This window comes from Oncorhynchus masou, chromosome 2 (genome assembly GCF_036934945.1).
Source record: "Oncorhynchus masou masou isolate Uvic2021 chromosome 2, UVic_Omas_1.1, whole genome shotgun sequence".
Lineage (NCBI taxonomy): Eukaryota > Metazoa > Chordata > Actinopteri > Salmoniformes > Salmonidae > Oncorhynchus > Oncorhynchus masou.
This window is the reverse complement of record NC_088213.1, coordinates 41,567,171-41,587,937: the sequence shown is the minus strand read 5'-3', so window position 1 is coordinate 41,587,937 and position 20,767 is coordinate 41,567,171. Positions and strand designations below refer to the sequence as shown.

Genomic DNA, 20,767 nt, shown 5'->3' with positions numbered 1-20,767 from the left:
TGAGCTAACAGTCAGTATGTAGCCAAACGTAGCTGCTGCTCATCCTGTTTGCTCAAAAATTGATAAATGGTTTAAAAAAGTAAGGCCTGCGTCCATAGAGACATGTACCAGCTCTACTGGTAGTTCTGCTACTACCAGCAGTACTACACCTGCACTGTTTCATGACGCATCAGTGACATGGCAGGAGATGTTTTGAAACAATTTCTGCTTTGCATACAAGCCAGTGAATTCTATGCGTTACAACTGGATGAGTCAACAGATGTGGCACGGGCCTGGCACAGCTCCTGGTATAGGTCCGTGACGTTTATGTGGGGTCAACGAAGGAAGACTTTCTCTTCTGCAAACCACTGGAAACCAGGACAACAGGAGAGGATATTTTTTACGTACTGGACAGCTTTGTGACATCAAATGGACTTTGGTGGTCAATATGTGTTGGTATCTGTACTGATGGCGCAAAAGCCATGACAGGGAGACATAGTGGAGTGGTAACCCATGTGCAAGCAGTTGCTCCCGACGCCACTTTGGCACACTGCAGCATCCACCGAGAGGCTCGTTTTGGATACTAGAGTGAAAATGGTTAACTTTGTTAAAGCAAGGCCCCTGAACTCTCATATATTTTCTGCATTATGCAAAGATATGGGCAGCGACCATGTAACGCTTTAACAACATACAGAAGTGCATGCACTGGTTATCAAGGGGCAAGGTATTGACACTTTTTTTTTTACTACTTCGGGATCGGTGTCCCTTCCACGGGACTGTTGAGCTAATGTAGGCTAATGCTGTTAGCATGAGGTTGTTAGTAACACAAATATTTTCCAGGACAGAGACATATCTGATATTGGCAGAACGATTAAATTCTTGTTAATCTAACTGACTGTCCAATTTACAGTAGCTAATAAAGTGAAAGAATACCATGCTATTGTGTGAGGAGAGTGCACAGTTTTCAACATGAAAAGTTATTAATAAACAAATTAGGCACATTTGGGCAGTCTTGATACAAAATTTGAACAAACATGCAATGGTTCATTGGATCAGTCTAAAACGTTGCGCATACACTGTTGCCATCTAGTGGCCAAAATCTATATTGCATCTGGCTAGAATAATACATTATGGCCTTTCTCTTGCATTTCAAAGATGATACTACAAAAAAATACAAAATAACGGTTGTTTTTGTCTTGTATTATCTTTTACCAGATCTATTGTGTTATATTCTCCTACATTCCCTTCACATTTCCATAAACTTCAAAGTGTTTTCTTTGAAATGGTACCAAGAATATGAATTTTCTTGCTCTAGGGTTTGAGTTACAGGCAGTTAGGTTTGGGTATGTCATTTTAGGCGAAAATTGAAGAAAAGGGGCGGATCCTTAATTGAGAGACGAGCTTAAAGTTTTCTTTACTGACCATCATTTTCATTTGTCTGACCACTTGCATGATGACGAGTTTCTCACATGACTGGCCTATCTGGGTGATGTTTTTTTCTCACCTGAATGATCTCAATCTAGGATTACAGGGACTCTACGCAACCATATTCAATGTGCGGGACAAAATTTAGGCTTATTATTAAGAAGATGGAGCTCTTCTCTGTCTGCATTAACAAGAACAACACACAGGTCTTTCCATCATTATATGATTTGTTATGTGCAATTGAACTTAAGCTTACGGACAATGTAAAATATGACATAGCGAAGCACCTGAGTGAGTTGGGTGCGAAATTACACAGGGACTTTCCCGAAACGGATGACACAAACAACTGGATTCGTTATCCCTTTCATGCCCCGCCTCCAGTCCACTTACTGATACCTGAACAAGAGAGCCTCATCGAAATTGCATAAAGCGGTTCTGTGAAAATTTAATTTAATCAGAAGCCACTTACAGATTTCTGGATAGGGCTACGCTCAGAGTATCCTGCCTTGGCAAATCGCGCTGTTAAGACACTGATGCCCTTTGCAACCACGTACCTATGTTAGAGTGGATTCTCTGCCCTCACCAGCATGACAATTAAGTACAGGCACAAATTATGTGGAAAATGATTTAAGACTGAAACTCTCTCCAATACAACCCAACATTGCAGAGTTATGTGCATCCTTTTAAGCACATCATTAACCTGTGGTGAGTTATTCACTATTTATGATGAACAAATAAGGTTTTATATGTAAGATGGTTAAATAGAAAGCAAAATTACTGATTATTATTATATTATTATTTGTGCCCTGGTCCTATAAGAGCTCTTTTTACACTTCCCACGAGCCGGGTTGTGACAAACTCAAACTCATTCTTAAGTTTAATAAATGTATCGTATAGTGTGTGTGGCAGGCTTACAACACCCCTTGTGTGCACATTAGGTAATACCTTATAGTGCAGTGTTTTGTGCAGAAACGGTATGAAAAGGTCTAAAAATCTGGATACCTTCCAACCCCATTATGAATTGATTGGAAGTGAACAGGGAAACCCAAAGGCTGCATGATGGGTGGGAGGTCTGTAAATGAGCACAGAGCGAGGCGGGGAGTGTTTTCTGAATGCTGAAGTGTTCTAATTCGCAGCCCAGCATTGGCAACGCTTATTCATATCTGATAGGATGCCAGGTTGCTTTCTCACAGACATTCTTCAGTTCAAAATATCTTGCTCCGTTCCATTAATTATGCAGGAGGAGAGCTGTAGATATGTAGTGTTGCGTTGAGGCTCTTTCTCTGCTGCTCTCCTTCTCGCTTCTGCTCTGCAAGCCTCCCTCTTTTTACTCCCTGCCTCTCTTCCCCACTATCTCTGTGTATCTCTCTCACTATATTTCACTTGTTTTCAGCCCCAAACTCTTTCCTATGTGTGTGTGTGTTTGAAGGACTGTAGTGTGTGGGAGGGTGCGTTGGGGGAACAGTTGTCTATGCTCGTGCTCTTCTTGCTCCTGGTGATTGTAGAGTGCTCAGCAGTGAGTGCGGGATCCTATGCCCTCCCATCGTTCTCTGTCTGCATTATTAATTGTCAGAGGTACAAACCATTGTTGTTTGGTCCCCGCAGGCACCCAACCGCACTCTCCCAAATGAAAAGCACTGATTGCGTCCTGTGGAGAGAGAAAAAAAAACGTTATCTTTATAGTTATTTTAAAAGGCATTTTCAAATTACTAAAGGCAGTACACCAAGTAAATACTTACGAGAGAAGAAAAAGGTCCATGATTCTACCCACAGTAGTTTAAGTATGCATCTCCTTAGTGAAGAACATACACACAAAAGTAAAAAGCTTTCTGAGTATCACTTCAGTAAACACAGGGATGAGGCTTTATTTTGTGCATGAGAGTGTCACTGCTATGCTAACATTTCCCAAAGGGGCCCAGCAGAAGATTCATGTGGCACTGCTGGTGGCGGGAATTGCACACAGACACATAAATGGGAGGGAAAAACATTCATCAAGGTGGCAGAGACTTGAGCAAGGAGGCCCATCCAATCACAGCAGAGAATAAAGGGAAGGCATAAAAGTCCATGCAGCAAGGTCATTTGAAAAAGGAACAGATAAGAATGTGAGATCAAGTGGTAAATCTCCTGTATGTGGAGCCTTTGTGATCCTCACAGATGCCTGTCCCATTAACCAAAGCCAATGCTCTGTTACACTGCCCCTGCTCATGCTTTCTCCAACACTTCTCTAACCTGTGTGTGGAAACTATTAAACAGCACTCAGCCTGTTACATGTTCTGTAGATGATGATTATTCTTTGAGGAGTGTTTTTCTTCACCTCTCTGCTCATGTTGGTATTTGGCTTGTTTTGTTTCAGCACAGTGCCTTATTCTGGTTTCACTGTTAGTGAAATATTGACAGTTGCATTGTTCCTTACGCCGGAGTATGGATTTAACCAGTCTGTGGATTCTCCACAGTCATAGGCTGGTGTCCACGGTAGTCAATGCAGCACCAGTCAGTGAACAGGTTGACTATGTCACTTCAGCGCTTCTGGGTAATTGGCTAAATCTGCTCTGCAACACAGTGCAGAGATGGCCCTTTAAAATTTCAACTCACTTCAAGGAGGATAAACAAAGCAGAGGATGACTTGGAGTTTGGAGGCCCTAGCCATTGTATTTGCCCTCTTCTTCTATGTGATATCCATCAGGTGCGTGCGTGCGCGCTAATTTTATAGGGACATAGTGTAAGTGACCACAAGCTTCTGTGTGTTCCCAATGATGGATTGCTCGTCAGGAGGGAGTAGGAATTCTCGGTATGTCTGACTGATGCATTGAGTCCCAAGTCACGTACAGTGCATTTGGTCTTACCTTTCGGATTCCTCCGGGAATCATGTTAACCCTTTGGACTCAACGATCTTGTATCTGATGGCAGTTCAGCTAAGTTCTCCGGTGTTCCCTCCTACCCTCACATTTCCTCTGAGTACAGGGTGCATGTTTTGATACAGTTCTCTAGTAGGTGTCTGACCAATGTCAAAGCGGGCTCCCAGGTGGCGCAGTGGTCGAAGTTACTGCAGTACCTGGTTTGAATCCAGGCTGCATCACATCTGGCCGTGATTGGGAGTTCCATAGGGCGGCGGACAATTGGCCTAGTGTCGTCCGTGTTTGGCCGGGGTAGGCTGTCATTGTAAATAAGAATTTGTTCTTTAACTGACTTGCCTAGTTAAAAAAAGGTTATACCTGTGGTAGTTGGTCCTATGTGATATTCAGAAGTCCTATGCCCCATTTACCTTGTTTCACCCTCAGGCTGCTGCCCCCTGGTTATGGGACCTTTGACTGCAATCTTGCAGTTTGGGTCGTTTGGATACGTTTTACAATGCAGAGAAAATGTACAATGCAAATCTAGTTATGTTAAAAACAATGTGCTACAGTGCATTTGTCTATGCCAGCGTAGTGCATTGGTCATCATTGTAACACAGTCATTCTTGGTTTCAAGTCTCTGTTGACCATGGCCAGCTTCTGTCTATTGAATAACCCTTAACCACATTATCATTTTCCAAAACAGTTCCTACAGCATATTGTAACTTGTTTTTCAAAAACATAATGTGTACTAAATATTTACACTCCTTGCTGTTAGAGTATTGGAAGAACACCATTATGGTCACTTACTCAGGATGAATATATTCATAAGAACATATACCAATGTTTTTTGTTTGTTTTTGCCCAGCCATTATAACTGTCCTGGGAGCAATTAAATATGTGAAGTGTCCCATTCTGTCTCTAACTTCCTTCCCTAAACTATCTGCATGTTGCATACATTTCCTGAGAACTAATTAAAGTGAATCAATGACACAACACTTCAAAATGGCGGCATATGTCACAGCCATCAGCGGTGAACAAAGGACACTCTTAATTGTTTTGTTCCTGTGGTTCCTGTAAACGGCTTGTCACGGCTCACACTCCACGGCCTGCTTGTTATGTACGTTCTCCTTGTCACTCCTCCTGCAACACACACACACACACACACACACACACACACACACACACACACACGCGCACACACGCACACACACACACACACACACACACACACACACACACACACACACACACACACACACGCGCGCACACACACACACACACACACACACACACACACACACGTGCGCATGCAGGCACACACGCACACACGCACACACACATTCCCTTCCAGTTTCTCAGTGAATGCTGTATCTTAAAAAAGGCAATGAATTGTACTGCAAAAATGACAATGACCACAAAGGGGTTATGTGTGACAGTTACTTACACTTCACATGCCTGACGTCCCCGATCAAGCAATGGCTCAGGGGAGCAATTTTTGTCATACTGACAACTATGTATTCTGGATATTCTGGGCAGGAGCACAGTATCTGATATTCAACAAGTCTTCAAATCAAATCAAATGTTATTTGTCAGATACACGTGGTTAGCAGATGCGAGTGTAGCGAAATGTTTGTGCTTGTAGTTACGACAGTGCAGTAATATCTGACAAGTAATCTAACAATTCCCCAACAACTACCTAATACACACATTTCTAAAGGGGTGAATGAGAATATGTACATATAAGTGTATGGATGAGTGATGGCCGAGCGATATAGGCAAGGTGCAATAGATGGTATAAAATACACTATATATACATGTGATATGAATAATGTAAGATTTGTAAACATTATTAAAGTGGCATTATTTAAAGTGCCATTGTTTAAAATGACTAGTGATCCATTTATTAAAGTGACCAGTGATTGGGTCTCAATGCTGGCAGCAGCCTCTCTGAGTTAGTGATTGCTGTCTAGCAGTCTGATGGCCTTGAGATAGAAGCTGTTTTTCAATCTCTCGGTCCCAGCTTTGATGCACCTGTACTGACCTCGCCTTCTGGATGGTAGTGGTTTGAACAGGCAGTGGCTCAGGTGGTTGTTGTCCTTGATGATCTTTTTGGCCTTACTGTGACATAGGGTGTTGTAGGTGTTATGGAGGGCAGGTAGTTTGCCCCCAGTGATGCGTTGTGCAGACCGCACCGCCCACTGGAGAGCCTAGCGGACGAGGGCAGTGCAGTTGCCGTACCAGGCTGTGATACAACCTGACAGGATGTTCTCAACTGTGCATCTATAAAAGTTCGTCAGGGTTTTGGGCAAAAAACATGGCCATGCCCTCATCAACATGGCCATGCAGTCATGGGTGAACAGGGAGTACTGGTGGGGGCTCAGCACACACGCTTGTGGGGCCACAGTGTTGAGGGTCAGCGAAGTGGAGATGTTGTTTTCTACATTCACCACCTGGGGTGGCCCGTCTGAAAGTCCAGGACCCAATTGCACAGGGTGGGGTTGAGTACTAGGGTGTTGAATGCTGAGCATTCTTACATAGGTATTCCTTTTGTCCAGATGGGATAGGGCAGTGTGCAGTATGTTGACTCGTCTCCCAAAGAACTTCATGATGACAGAAGTGAGTGCTATGGGGCGGTAGTCATTTAGTCATCTTTGCCTCTTGGGTACAGAAACAATGGTAGCCAACTTGAAGCATGTGAGAACAACAGACTGGGATAGGGAGCGATTGAATATATTCGTAAACACACCAGCCAGCTGGTCTGCACATTCTTTGAGGATGCGGCTAGGGATGCTGTCTGGGCCAGCAGCCTTGCGAGGGTTAGCGCCTTTATATGGTTTACTCACGTCAGCCACGGAGAAGGAGGTGGGGGGCGTGGTCCTTGTTAGCGGGCCGCGATAGTGGCACTGTATTATCCTCAAAGCGGGCAAAGAAGGTGTTTAGTTTGTCTGGAAGTGTGACGTCGGTGTCCATGACATGGCTGGATTTCTTTTTGTAGTCTGTGATTTCCTGTAGCCACATATGTCTCGTGTCTGAGCCATTGAATTGCGACTCCTCCTTGTCCCTGTACTGGCATTTCGCTTGTTTGATTGCCTTGCGTAGGGAATAGTTTCACTGTTATATTCAGACATATTCCCCAGACCTCTTTCCATGATTAAATGCAGTGGATCGCCATTTTAGTTTTGCGCAAATTCAGCCATCCAGCCATGGTTTCTGGTTAGGTTAGGTTTTATTAGTAACAGTGGGTAAAACATCTCTAAAGCACTTCTTCATAAACACACCGAGTCAGCATATATGTCGATGTTGTTCTCTGAGGCTGACCGGAACATATTCCAGTCCGCGTGATCAAAACAATTTTGAAGAGTGGCTGCCGATTGGTCCTTCAAACATGGCACGTTTCTCGTCACTGGTACATCCTGTTTGAGTTTCTGCTTATAAGACGGAAGGACCAAGATGGCGTCGTGGTTGGATTTACCGAAGGGAGGGCGGGGGAGGGCTTTGTATTCATCGCGGAAGTTAGAGTAGCAGTGGTCGAGGGTATTGCACATGCGCGTTGCGCAGTCAATATGCTGGAAGCATTTAGGTAGACTTGTTCTCAGATTTGCTTTGTTAAAATCCCCAGCTACAATAAATGCAGCCCCAGGGTGTATGGTTTCCAGTTTGCATATAGTCCAGTGAAGTTCCTTGATAGCCGTCTTGGTGTCTGCTTGAGGGGGAATGTACACAGCTGTGATTATAAATGACAAGAATTTTCTTGGTAGGTGAAATGACCGGCACTTGATTGTAATTCATTCCATTCCAGCAGAGGGACTTGAAATCCTGTATCTTGTTGTGATTACATCATGAGTCGTTAATCACGAAGCATCTTTGATGTAAACACATGCATTTTGATCATCTCAGATTCAGACTGCCCTGGCCGTACTGTCTTTCATTTCTTTCTCATATCCATTGAAGTAGCCCTACTTGCACGCAATGTTAAGCATGGGTATGCATTACCTGGGTTATGAAGAGTGATCTGTTGAGGGAGAGAATGCTTTACTGGCGGATTATTATTTCTCATCAGACTTTTATACCATGTTCTTGTCTCCTCATGAGCAATATGGAATGGAACACCAGTTTCAGTGACAGTGCTAGTTGTAAATCATACTGGAATGGACATTGGTTGGGAAATTGGACTGCCATGTTGAGTGGCAGATGACAAAGTTCACTCTTTCAAGTTGTTTCCATACTGATTTGTTTCAGAATTTCCATCAGATCCATCTGCCTCATCAAAGTTAATATGGCTGTCAACTCTGAGGATACATTGGCAGCATTCCAAATATGGCATTGCACCTACAGTACATGGTTGTTTACTGAACCTTGTTTATCCTATTTCTATAATCAAGAGTTTTGGCCTGCTGTTTTCATGTGACACAGTCCTGACTTTGCTTAATGTGTTTCCCAGTCTATGCATTTCAATCAACTGGGTCATACAGCAGCCGCATTCACTACAGCAAGGTAAGCCAATCCACATGAGTCTCTTAGTCTGACCATGAGCTGTTTTTCTGTTGTGGCACAGCCAGAAAAGATAACAGCGCCAACATCTATCTGATGAGCATTAATACGTGGTCATTCTCTTGTCACAAGGCTAGTGCATTCATAGACCATTCACTACCGGTCAGCCAGTTGAGGACTGGCACTCATTTGATTTGACCTAGAAACCAGAGGAGATGATGGGCTCGGGGAATATCCATTCATCACCATGATGAGTCACTGAAACTTATTTCACATACGGTATTTTTCAGTACATTTGAGTATAAATAGGTGAAGATAGAAAATAGCAATTATTTCAAGAACATTATTTTCATAATATTTATTTGTATATTATTTGCAATCTCAGATGAGGCTATACATACAATAAATAATACTGCCTTTCTAACCACTGAACATGGTGTTCTTGGAGACAGACACCTTAGTTTATGTGCACTCCACAGTGCAGACACAGTGAGATAAACAGCACTGGTGTATCCAAGGTTGTAGAGTTGGATACTACTTTCCTGATGTCTACGTGACTGCATATATATATATATATATAAACTCAGCAAAAAAAAGAAACATCCCTTTTTCAGGACCCTGTCTTTCAAAGATAATCTGTAAAAATCCAAATAACTTCACAGATCTTCATTGTAAAGGGTTTAAACACTGTTTCCCATGCTTGTTCAATGAACCATAAACAATTAATGAACATGCACTAGTGGAACGGTCGTTAATTAAGACACTAACAGCTTACAGATGGTAGGCAATTAAGGTCCCAGTTATGAAAACGTAGGACACTAAAGAGGCCTTTCTGCTGACTCTGAAAAACACCAAAAGAAAGATGCCCAGGGTCCCTGCTCATCTGCTTGAACATACGTTAGGCATGCTGCAAGGAGGCACGAGGACTGCAGATGTGGCCAGGGCAATAAATTGCAATGTCCGTACTATGAGACGCCTAAAAAAGCGATACAGGGAGACAAGATGGACAGCTGATCGTCTTCGCAGTGGCAGACCACGTGTAACAACACCTGCACAGGATTTGTACATCCAAACATCACACCTGCGAGACAGGTACAGGATGGCAACAACAACTGCCCGAGTTACACCAGGAACGCACATTCCCTTCATCAGTGCTCAGACTGTCCGCAATAGGCTGAGAGAGGCTGGACTGAGGGCATGTAGGCCTGTTGTAAGGCAGGTCCTCACCAGACATCACTGGCAACAACGTTGCCTATGGGGACAAACCCACCGTCGCTGGACCAGACAGAACTGCCAAAAAGTGCTCTTTACTGACAAGTCGCGGTTTTGTCTTACCAGGGGTGATGGTCGGATTCTCATTTATCGTCGAAGGAATGAGCGTTACACCGCGGCCTTCACTTTGGAGTGGGATCGATTTGGAGGTGGAGGGTCCATCATGGTCTGGGGCAGTGTGTCAGAGCATCATTGGACTGAGCTTGTTGTCATTGGAGGCAATCTCAACGCTGTTCGTTACAGGGACGACATCCTCCTCCCTCATGTGGTACCCTTCCTGCAGGCTCATCCTGACAATGACACCAGCCATACTGCTCATTCTGTGCGTGATTTCCTGCATGACAGTGTTCTGCCATGGCCAGCGAAGCCTGGGACCTGTTGGATCGAAGGGTGAGGGCTAGTGCCATTCCCCCCAGAAATGTCCGGGAACTTGCAGGTGCCTTGGTGGAAGAGTGGGGTAACATCTCACAGCAAGAACTGGCAAATCTGGTGCAATCCTTGAGGAGATACACTGCAGTACTTAATGCAGCTGGTGGCCACACCAGATACTGACTGTTACTTTTGATTTTGAACCCTCTTTTGTTCAGGGACACATGATTCCAATTCTGTGAGTCACATGTCTGTGGAACCTGTTCAGTTGAAACTTATGTTCATACAAATATTTACACATGTTTAAGTTTGCTGAAAATAAATGGCGTTGACAGTGAGAGGACGTTTCATTTTTTGCTGAGTTCACATGTGGTCACAGAGCCCCATTCTCCCTTACTGTCAGTGGCGAGCCAATCAGGATAGCCCGTCTGAGGTCCTGTTAGCCCCATGGGCCCCTGGCAACACTGGAGCATCAGCCAGAGACAATTATGACACTGGGAAACAAAAGCCATGGCACTAACAAAGAGTTCCCACTCCCACTGCCATCGTGCCACAACTGACATCACTAAGCCCCTGGATTTATCCCCTCCAGTTTTCAAGGAAGATTCCTATTGATTTTCTATCACTGTAGGAATGTACACAGTAAATGGGAAGTGCCCTCTTAGTTTTTCATCTGATGAGACAAAGGGATATACCCCAACAACTTTATCCCGCCCTCGCTCTTGAAACGCTAGCTTTTGCACCATAAAGACCATGACCATAACTCCTATTTGCCTAATAGTTTCATAACCTGTGGGCATAATATTTGTTTTTTATAATTTGCGATAATTCCTCAGTACTCTAGTTAATATTAATGAGATTACATTAGGTTTGCCATAGGAACACAATCTGTAGCATCTCTGGGTGTTTGTGGACAGCTGGAACAAACAAAAAAAGTGCATGACACATGTCTTTAGATAGGGGGATAGCATGGATTCGTTCATCCATCACAAACGAGGTTCAGAAACTACCACATACTGTAAGTGACATTTGTTTAAGAATTAACGTCAGTAGTGTGACTGCACACGTCAGTCGATTTCGGCCTCAAACCTGCAGAGGTTTTGTCACAGACCCAAATCAGCTTTGGAATTTCATTTGTATAAGAAATTGTTATTTTTCATCACCTGAAGTTTATAGGTGTTACATATTTGTGATTGCACTGGTGGGCTACAGGCATCAAATCAAACCAGAGACAATATTCCCACAATTGAGTTTCCTCGACCAAGGGCCCAGTGGTGCATCCAACTCTGCAGTCATGAGTGTCCCCGAATTCTCGGTACAATATCCAGGGAGGACAAGCTAATCTGTACTGATTTGAAACAGTGCCAAACAGAAGCTTTTTTAATCCCTCACCTTTTTTTTATCAGAGGAGTGGAGAATGTACCCCTCTGAAAAGAAAAAGGTAGAGGGGGCTATTTCATGGCCCACTAGTTCCACTGTTTTGTTCCACACTTCAGTCCCTATGTATTGTCACATAGTTTGGATTTGCTATTTGCTGCAGACACACCTTTCAAGGAATCAGAGGTATGAAGGTGCCTTCATAATTAAATGCAAATATGGCTCCATTTTCCCACTGCCACTGTAGTATTAGCAATTTAACTTTTAGGCAGATAAGACTTATTATCTCTGAAAAGTGGAGCAATTTCCTGTCCTGTCCTAATTTCATTTGAGAATTGGCAAATACCTATAACAGATACAATATACAGTACATTATTCTCAACCAGCGTTGCAGGAATAGACACTTTTTTATTGTTGCATACATCAATAGTACTTCAATTGTAATTAATTTGTATTATTTCCCTACATTCCCTGATCATTCCCTAAACAAAGACTTTGTGACACTTTCAAAGAATCTAGGTTTACTAAAGTTCTGGTATTGTAACAGCACGTGAAACTGTTGAGTGATTTGGTAAGCCCTGGCAAACGTAAGGGTCATCACAGCACATGAATAACTAACAAACACATGTCTCAAAGGGCCACTTGAGGCTCTCTATGTTAAATAATAGCAAAGCAGGTTTTTAGTCAGAGTGCAATGGTGGTCTATATGATTTGTTTTTGTAAAAGGGAGGACAGTGTTACTATTAATCATTGTTGGACATGTTTTGGCTGTATAAAAAGGAAATGCATTCCCCTCATGTACAATATTTAATGACCCTCTCTCATGAAACAATCTTGAAATTCTGCTGGAGTGGGTCTTTATTCTGTAACATGTCATATGAACAGGCTCATGAGAATATTATACAGTTTATTTATTTTTTATTTATTTCACCAGGTAGGCTGGTTGAGAATATTTTTTTATTTAACCAGGTAGGCAAGTTGAGAATAAGTTCTCATTTACAACTGCGACCTGGCCAAGACAAAGCAAAGCAGTTCAACACATACAACAACACAGAGTTACACATGGAATAAACAAACATACAGTCAATAACACAATAGAGGGAAAAAAAGTCTATATACAGTGTCTGCAAATGGGGTAAGATAAGGGAGGTAAGGCAATAAATAGCCATGGTGGTGAAGTAATTACAATATACCAATTAAACACTGGCGTGAATAGATGTGCAGAAGATGAATGTGCAAGTAGAGATACTTGGGTGCAAAGGAGTTAGATAAATAAATTAATTAATTAATACAGTATTGGGATGAGGTAGTTCGATGGGCTATTTACAGATGGGCTATGTACAGGTGCAGTGATCTGTGAGCTGCTCTGACAGCTGGTGCTTAAAGCTAGTGAGGGAGATATGAGTCTCCAGATTCAGTGATTTTTGCAGTTCGTTCCAGTCATTGGCAGCAGAAAACTGGAAGGAAAGGCAGCCAAAGGAGGAATTGGCTTTGGGGGTGACCAGTGAGATATACCTGCTGGAGCACATGTTACGGGTAGGTGCTGCTGTGGTGACCAGTGAGCTGAGAGATAAGGCGGGGCTTTACCTAGCAGAGACTTGTAGATGACCTGGAGCCAGTGCGTTTGGCAACGATTATGAAGCGAGTGTCAGCCAAAGAGAGTGTACAGGTCGCAGTGGTGGTTTGTATATGGGGCTTTGGTGACAAAACAGATGGCACTGTGATAGACTGCATCCAATTTGTTGAGTAGAGTGTTGGAAGCTATTTTGTAGATGACATCGCCGAAGTCAAGGATTGGTAGGATGGTCAGTTTACGAGGATATGTTTGGCAGCAGGAGTGAAGGATGCTTTGTTGCAAATTAGGAACCCGATTCTAGATTTAATTTTGGATTGGAGATGCTTAGTGTGAGTCTGGAAGGAGAGTTTACAGTCTAGCCAGACACCTATGTATTTGTAGTTGTCCACATATTCTAAGTCATAACCGTCCAGAGTAGTGATGCTGGACGGGCGGCCAGGTGCGGGCAGCGATCGGTTGAAGAGCATGCATTTAGTTTTATGCATTTAAGAGCAGTTGGAGGCCACGGAGGGAGAGTTGTATGGCATTGAAACTCGTCTGGAGGTTAGTTAACACTGTACCCAAAGAAGGGCCAGAAGTATACAGAATGGTGTCGTCTGCGTATAGGTGGATCAGAAAATCACCCGCAGCAAGAGCGACATCATTGATGTATACAGAGAAGAGAGTCGGCCCGATAATTTAACCCTGTGGCACACCCATAGAGACTGCCAGAGGTCTGGACAACAGGCCCTCCGATTTGACACACTGAACTCTACCAGAGAAGTGTGCCTGTAAAACAGATGATGAGCACCACATATTCTGAACTGCAGATTGTCTGTATCTACAAAGGGACAACTCGTGCTCTCTGCCTCAAAACCATTTGCCAAGCCCCAAAGCCAGGTGATACAAGGCAGAACAGAGGGGTTTAGACCAACAGACTGTTTGTTCCCTGCCAACAGCTGCATAAGGGCAACATCTCAACCTTTATTCCACACATTTTCTTTCAATAGTCCAAATAACAATTAGCAGAGAAATCTACTAGAAAAGAAAAGAGTTAGCATCCTTATATTAAAACTGAGAAGCACCATGTTAAACTGGCCTGGTGTTATTACTCTGTTTGTGCCAGATTAATGGCACATGCCTAATGGCCGGCACAGAGGTGGCCTTAACTAGTGTTGTCCCCCACTATGACCCATTATGTCTCCTGCAGTCAGCAGGCCTGGATACCTGTGGCTAGGCCTGATGCCTTCTGTAACCATGAACATTTACCGATGTTGTCAGAACACCTGAGAACACATTTTACAAAACAAATTACCATACCATCTGTACTGTCAAGTTGCTGCCTCTGCGAACAGCTTTCCTCTTTTTATTCTCTTCCCACCTGAGCCACAGACTAATGACGAGTTGGGCATCTGCATCAGCCCTGCTCTTTATTGTTCATTTTTCAAAGCTTTCACTGTACGATTGTTTTCTCTGCTGGGACGTTGTAGCACAGTATGCTGTGTCATTCATGTGTCTGGCAATAATGTTGTCTTTAACCTTACCAATAAGTACCCCTGGCTTTATAGTGGAACCAGGAAGATTACAGGGGGAGAAGCTAGCTGTAAGGAGTGATTATGGGTGTCAGAAGTCCACTCTCTTTTTAATTATATGCCCTTTCTCATATACAGGTACCTCAGTCACTAGGGTGACGGCAACAGACGCAGATGACCCAGTCTATGGAAACAGTGCTAAACTTGTGTACAGCATACTGGAAGGACAGCCCTACTTCTCCATAGACCCCAACACTGGTGAGTGGATTTTTGGTAAAATACTAAAGCAAATCAATTGCACAGGATCCAGCGGGTGTAAACAGTACAGTGAAATGCCTACTTGCAGCTCTTTCCTCAACAGTGCAAAATAAATGTAACATTCAGGATCATGGCTTGTAACATTGTTGAGCCTGAACAGATACACTCCTTCCTGTATGGTTCGATGGCAGTCAAAACAAGTGTTGTTTCAGTGAAATGTACAGATTTGAATGCATAAAATCCATACATGGACAATTACTCAGCATACACATTATAGTTGCGTTTTGAGGATATAACTCCCAACAAGATATTCAAGGACTGTTTACATTTAAAAGACAGTGCCGTCTTTTTTAATTCAATCTGCCGTCCGCTTATTCTTCAACCTTGACTTTGTTGTTTTCCTAATTGCATTTTCAGCCAACTTGTTAACAGTGTGTCTGTAAGCAACGTGATTAAATAATGGTGAAATTACATTAATAAGCAATGAGATGGAAATCAACGGCTCACAATTTGGAGAAACAACATATAATAAACAAGCTCCAAGAACGTCCAAACTCTATGTACAATAGTACATCTGAAGGCACACTTATACATATACTGTAGAAACCCTGTTTCCTCCTCAACAATAGTATTATGATTTTAAATCACTCACCTCTACCATAATAAAATGGAGAAGGTATAGTGAATCTATGAAAGGACAATTTGAGGATCAGCGTGTACGCTTTGCATGATTACTGAGCAAATGCAGATGGCTCATTCAAGTGAGCCAGCTGTTTTAATGAATGTTAATGACAAATAAAAAGTAAGGGAAAAACAAACATTATTATCCATTTGACACTTCCAACACCATGAAGGAAATGAAATAAATAAACATCATGCCCCAATCCATCACTTGGTTAATGGACGATAGAAAAAAAAAACTACCAAATATCTATGGAAATTAGTGTTTGTCTTTCCACCCTTTTCAGTGATGAGGAATTAATTTGAATAGCTAACGATGATCAACAGAGATGACAGTAGAGTGAGTAACAGAGGATAACTGAAGTGTGTGTGCATGTGTGTCTGTGGGCGTGGTGCGTGAGTACATGTGAGTTTTTGTGTGTGTGTGTGTGTGTGTGTGTGTGTGTGTGTGTGTGTGTGTGTGCACTTCTTTTAGGGAGAGTTGTTCTTACCTGCTTCAGACAGGTAAGAACAGTGCATTGTCTTAGGCATAATATGACCAAGGGTGTCAGGCCTTTCTTAAGTGTTGATTATTTTTTTGATTATCCTGCCGGCCTCTGTTTGCTGAGTGGATTATCCTTGCCCTTTGCTCTTCATTTTCTGCACCGTGCCACTGCAGTCAATAAGGTTCATTCTGTGTACAATATTTTCGATATATGCAGTACCAGTCAAAAATGTGGACACACCTATTCAATCCAGGGTTTTTACTTTATTTTTACTATTTGTAGAATAATAGTGAAGACATCAAATTATGAAACAACACATATGCAATCATGTAGTAACCAAAACAGTGTTACACAAATCAAAATATATTTTATATTTGAGATTCTTGAACGAAGCCATCGTTTCTTTGCATTGATGACAGCTTTGCACTCTCTTGGCATTCTCTCAACCAGCTTCATGAGATGGTCACCTGGAAAGCATTTCAATTAACAGGTGTGCCTTGTTAAAAGTTAATTTGTGGAATTGATTTCCTTCTTAATGCGTTTGAGCCAATCAGTTGTGTTGTGACAAGGTAGGGGCGGTCAACAGAAGGTAGCCCTATTTGGTAAAAGACCAAGTTCATATTATGGCAGGAACAGCTAAAATAAGCAAAGAGAAACAACAGTCCATCTTTACTTTAAGACATGAATGTCAGTCAATGCGGAACATTTCAAGAACATTTAACGTTTTAGTTCTGTCTCTTAAACCATCAAGTGCTATGATGAAACTGGCTCTCATGAGGACTGCCACAGGAATGGAAGACCCAGAATTGCCTTTGCTGCAGAGGATAAGTTCATTAGAGTTAACAGCACCTCATATTGCAGCCCAAATAAATGCTTCACAGTGTTCAAGTAACAGACACATCTCACATCAACTGTTCAGAGGAGACTGTGTGAATCGGGCCTTCATGGTCAAATTGCTGCAAAAAACACTACTTAAGGACACCTATAATAAGAAGAGACTTGCTTGGGCCAAGAATCACGAGCAATGGACATTTGATGGAAATCTGTACTTTGGTCTAAGGAGTCCAAATGCAAGATTTTTAGTTCCAAACACTGTGTCTTTGTGAGACGCAGAGTAGGTGAACGGATGATCTCCGCATGTGTGGTTCCCACCGTGAAGAATGGAGGAGGTATGATGGTGTGGGGTTAATTTGCTGGTGTCACAGTCTATGATTCATTTACAATTCAAGGCACACTTATTAACCAGCATGGCTACCACAGCATTCTGTAGTGATATGCCATCCCATCTGGTTTGTGCTTAGTGGGACTATCATTTGTTTCTCAACAGGACAATGACCCAAAAAAACACATCAAGGCTGAGTAAAGGCTATTTTACCAAGAAGGAGATTGATGGAGTGCGGCATCAGATGACCTGGCCTCCACAATCCCCTGACCTCGACCCAATTGAGATGGTTTGGGATGTGTTGGAAAGCAGAGTGAAGGAAAAGCAGCCAACAAGTGCTCATTATATGTGTGAACTCCTTCGAGACTGTTGGAAAAGCACACAGAGATGCATACCAAGCTCTCCATTTGGAAAATCTGACTATAAGTCTATCCTCCTGATTCCTGGTTACAAGCAAAAACTAAAGCAAGAAGTACCAGTGACTCGCTCAATACGGAAGTGGTCAGATGACGCGGCTGCTACGCGCCAGGACTGTTTAGCTAGCACATACTGGAATATGTTCCGTGATTCATCCAATGGCATTGAGGAGTATACTACCTCAGACATCGGCTTCATCAATAAGTGCATTGACGACGTCGTACAGACAAAGTGGGATCCCGGATACCCTAGATCCCACTCCAATTCGCATACCGGTCCAACAGATCCACAGATGACGCAATGTCAATCGCACTCCACACTGCTCTTTCCCACCTGGACAAAAGGAACACCTATTTGAGAATGCTGTTATTTGAATACAGCTCAGTGTTCAACACCACAGTGCCCACAAAGCTCATCACTAAGCTAAGGACCCTGGGACTAAACACTTCCCTCTGCAACTGGATCCTGGACTTCCTGACGGGCCTCCTCAGGTGGTAAGGGTAGGCAACAACACGTCTGCCATACTGATCCTCAACACTGGGTCCCCTCAGGGGTGTGTATATAGTCCTGTCCTGTACGCCCTGTTCACCCACAACTGTCTGGCCAAACACAACTCCAACACCATCATTAAGTTTGCTGACAACACAACAGTGGTAGGCCTGATTACCAACATCGATGAGACAACCTGTAGGGAGGAGGTCAGAGACTTAGCAGTGTGATGCCAGGACAACAACCTCTTCCTCAATGTAAGCAAGACAAAGGAGCTGATCGTGAACTAAAGGAAAAGGAGGGCCGAACAGGCCCACGTTAACATCGACGGGGTGGTCATGGAGCAGGTCGAGAGTTTCAAGTTCCTTGGTGTCCATATAACCAACAAACTATCATTGGTCAAACACACCAAGAAAGTTGAGAAGAGGGCACGACAACGCCTTTTCCCACTTAGGAGACTGAACAAATTTGGCATGGGCCCCCAGATCCTCAAAACGTTCTACAGCTGCACCATTGAGAGCATCCTGACCAGTTACATCATCGCCTGGTATGGCAGCTGCTCTGTAAGGCGCTACAGAGGTTGGTGCGTATGGCCCAGGACATCACTGGGGCCAAGCTTCCTGCCATCCAAGGACCTATATAATAGGCGGTGTCAGAGGAAAGCCCAAAAAATTGTCAGAGGCTCCAATCACCCAAGTCATAAACTGTTTTCTCTGCTACCACACGACAAGCGGTACCGGAGCACCAAGTCTAGGACTAAAATGGCTCCTTAACAGCTTCTACCCCCAAGCAATAAGGCTGCTGAACAATTAATCAAATGGCCACCGGACTATTTACATTGGCCCCCCATTTATTTTGTACACTGCCGCTGATCACTTTTTATTATCTATGCGTAGTCACTTCACCCCTACCTACATGTACAAATTACCTCGACTAACCTTTGCCCCTGCATATTGACTCGGTAACGGTACCCCCTGTATATAGCCTCGTTATTGTTATTTTATTGTGTTACTTTTATAATGTTTTACTTTAGCTTATTTGGTAAATATTTTCTTAACTCTTCTTGAACTGCACTGTTGGTTAAGGGCTTGCAGGTAAGCATTTCAAGGTAAGGTCTACACTTGTTGTATTCGGCGCATGTGACAAATACATAATTTTGATTTGATTTAGCTGAGAGAATGCCAAGAGTGTTTAAAGCTGTCATCAAGGCAAAGGGTGGCTACTTCGAAGAAATCTAAAATCAATTTTTAAAAATGGATTTGTTTATTAAGACTCTTTTGGTTTCTACATGATTCCATATGTGTTATTTCATAGTTTTGATGTCTTTATTATTATTCTACAATGTAGAAAATAGTCAACTTAAAGAAAAAACCTTGAATGAGCAGGTGTGTCCAAACTTTTGACTGGAACTGTGTATTGATTCTTCTCTATAATAATACTACCTACTTAGCAATGTCCCTGGGGCTCGAGGGCGCCGGGCTGCCCTGCATTACGCACTCCTGCCACCATCATTACACACACCTGCTTCCCTCGTCACGCACATCAGCGATTCATTACACTCACCTGGACTCAATCACCCGTGTTATTACCTCCCCTATATCTGTCTGTTCCCCAGCTCTGTTCCCTGCTTCTGCATTAATGTTTGTTTGTCTTTGTAGACCTGGTTCTGACGCTGTTCCTGTCATGTTCCATGTCTGTGCTAAATTAAATGTTCAACTCTCCATACCTGCTTCTCCTCATCAGCTTCGGTTCTTACACAATCAAGTTAGAGCAGCTAGATTGTCTAACTATCTTAGCTGGCATGCCTGCTGGTAAGGTTGGTAGACTTTAGAAAAGCTAGCAAAATACTAAATGCACTGAATAAGACACATTTCTTTCAATCTTTTACCCAGATTTTAGCAGAGATGCAGAGATTCATAGTTAGATTCTTTTTTTAAAGAATCACCAGTCAGGATGATACAGACAGCTCAAGAGGTATGCTTAGATATGCAGAAAAATAAACATTTTTTTTACATAAAATTAAGCATATTAATTATGGTTCTAGATTACAGGAGAAAATAGTTTCAGGTGTTTGAGAAATGCTAAATTCTCTACCCCCCAGCCATCCTCACGTACTTGGTGTCCCCTCAGACTTTCGGGGTGCATGACGCACCTGGACGGCATAATTCCCATTCAATCAGAACACAAATTACTTGCAGACACTCCAGCAAACAAAGACATTGATTTGCAATGCCATCCACAGGATTTGAGCTTCTCTCCAGGTGTTCTGTCAGAAATTCCACCTCTGTTTAAGAAAGGTTGTTATGAAGAATACTGCAACACTCTTAAAGGTGCAATGAAGCGATCCTGTCAAGCATTATGAATGCCTTTGTATACCCCATTCTTTTTTATTTATGTGTATGTTGACTTTTTGCAATAACAATACATTTGGTGTTAATTCC

At 42.8% G+C, this 20,767-nt stretch overlaps 1 protein-coding gene across 2 annotated transcripts in view; it reads left to right on the top strand.

Annotated features, from left to right (window-relative positions):
* The window catches only part of LOC135504965 (cadherin-8-like), a 93,077-nt gene that overhangs the window by 51,214 nt on the left and 21,096 nt on the right, over positions 1–20,767 (top strand). For both annotated transcript variants that reach the window (XM_064923950.1, XM_064923941.1), the window contains exon 4: positions 14,973–15,092. In XM_064923950.1, the coding sequence (XP_064780022.1) occupies positions 14,973–15,092 (120 nt within the window). The remainder of the gene's footprint in view (positions 1–14,972; positions 15,093–20,767) is intronic.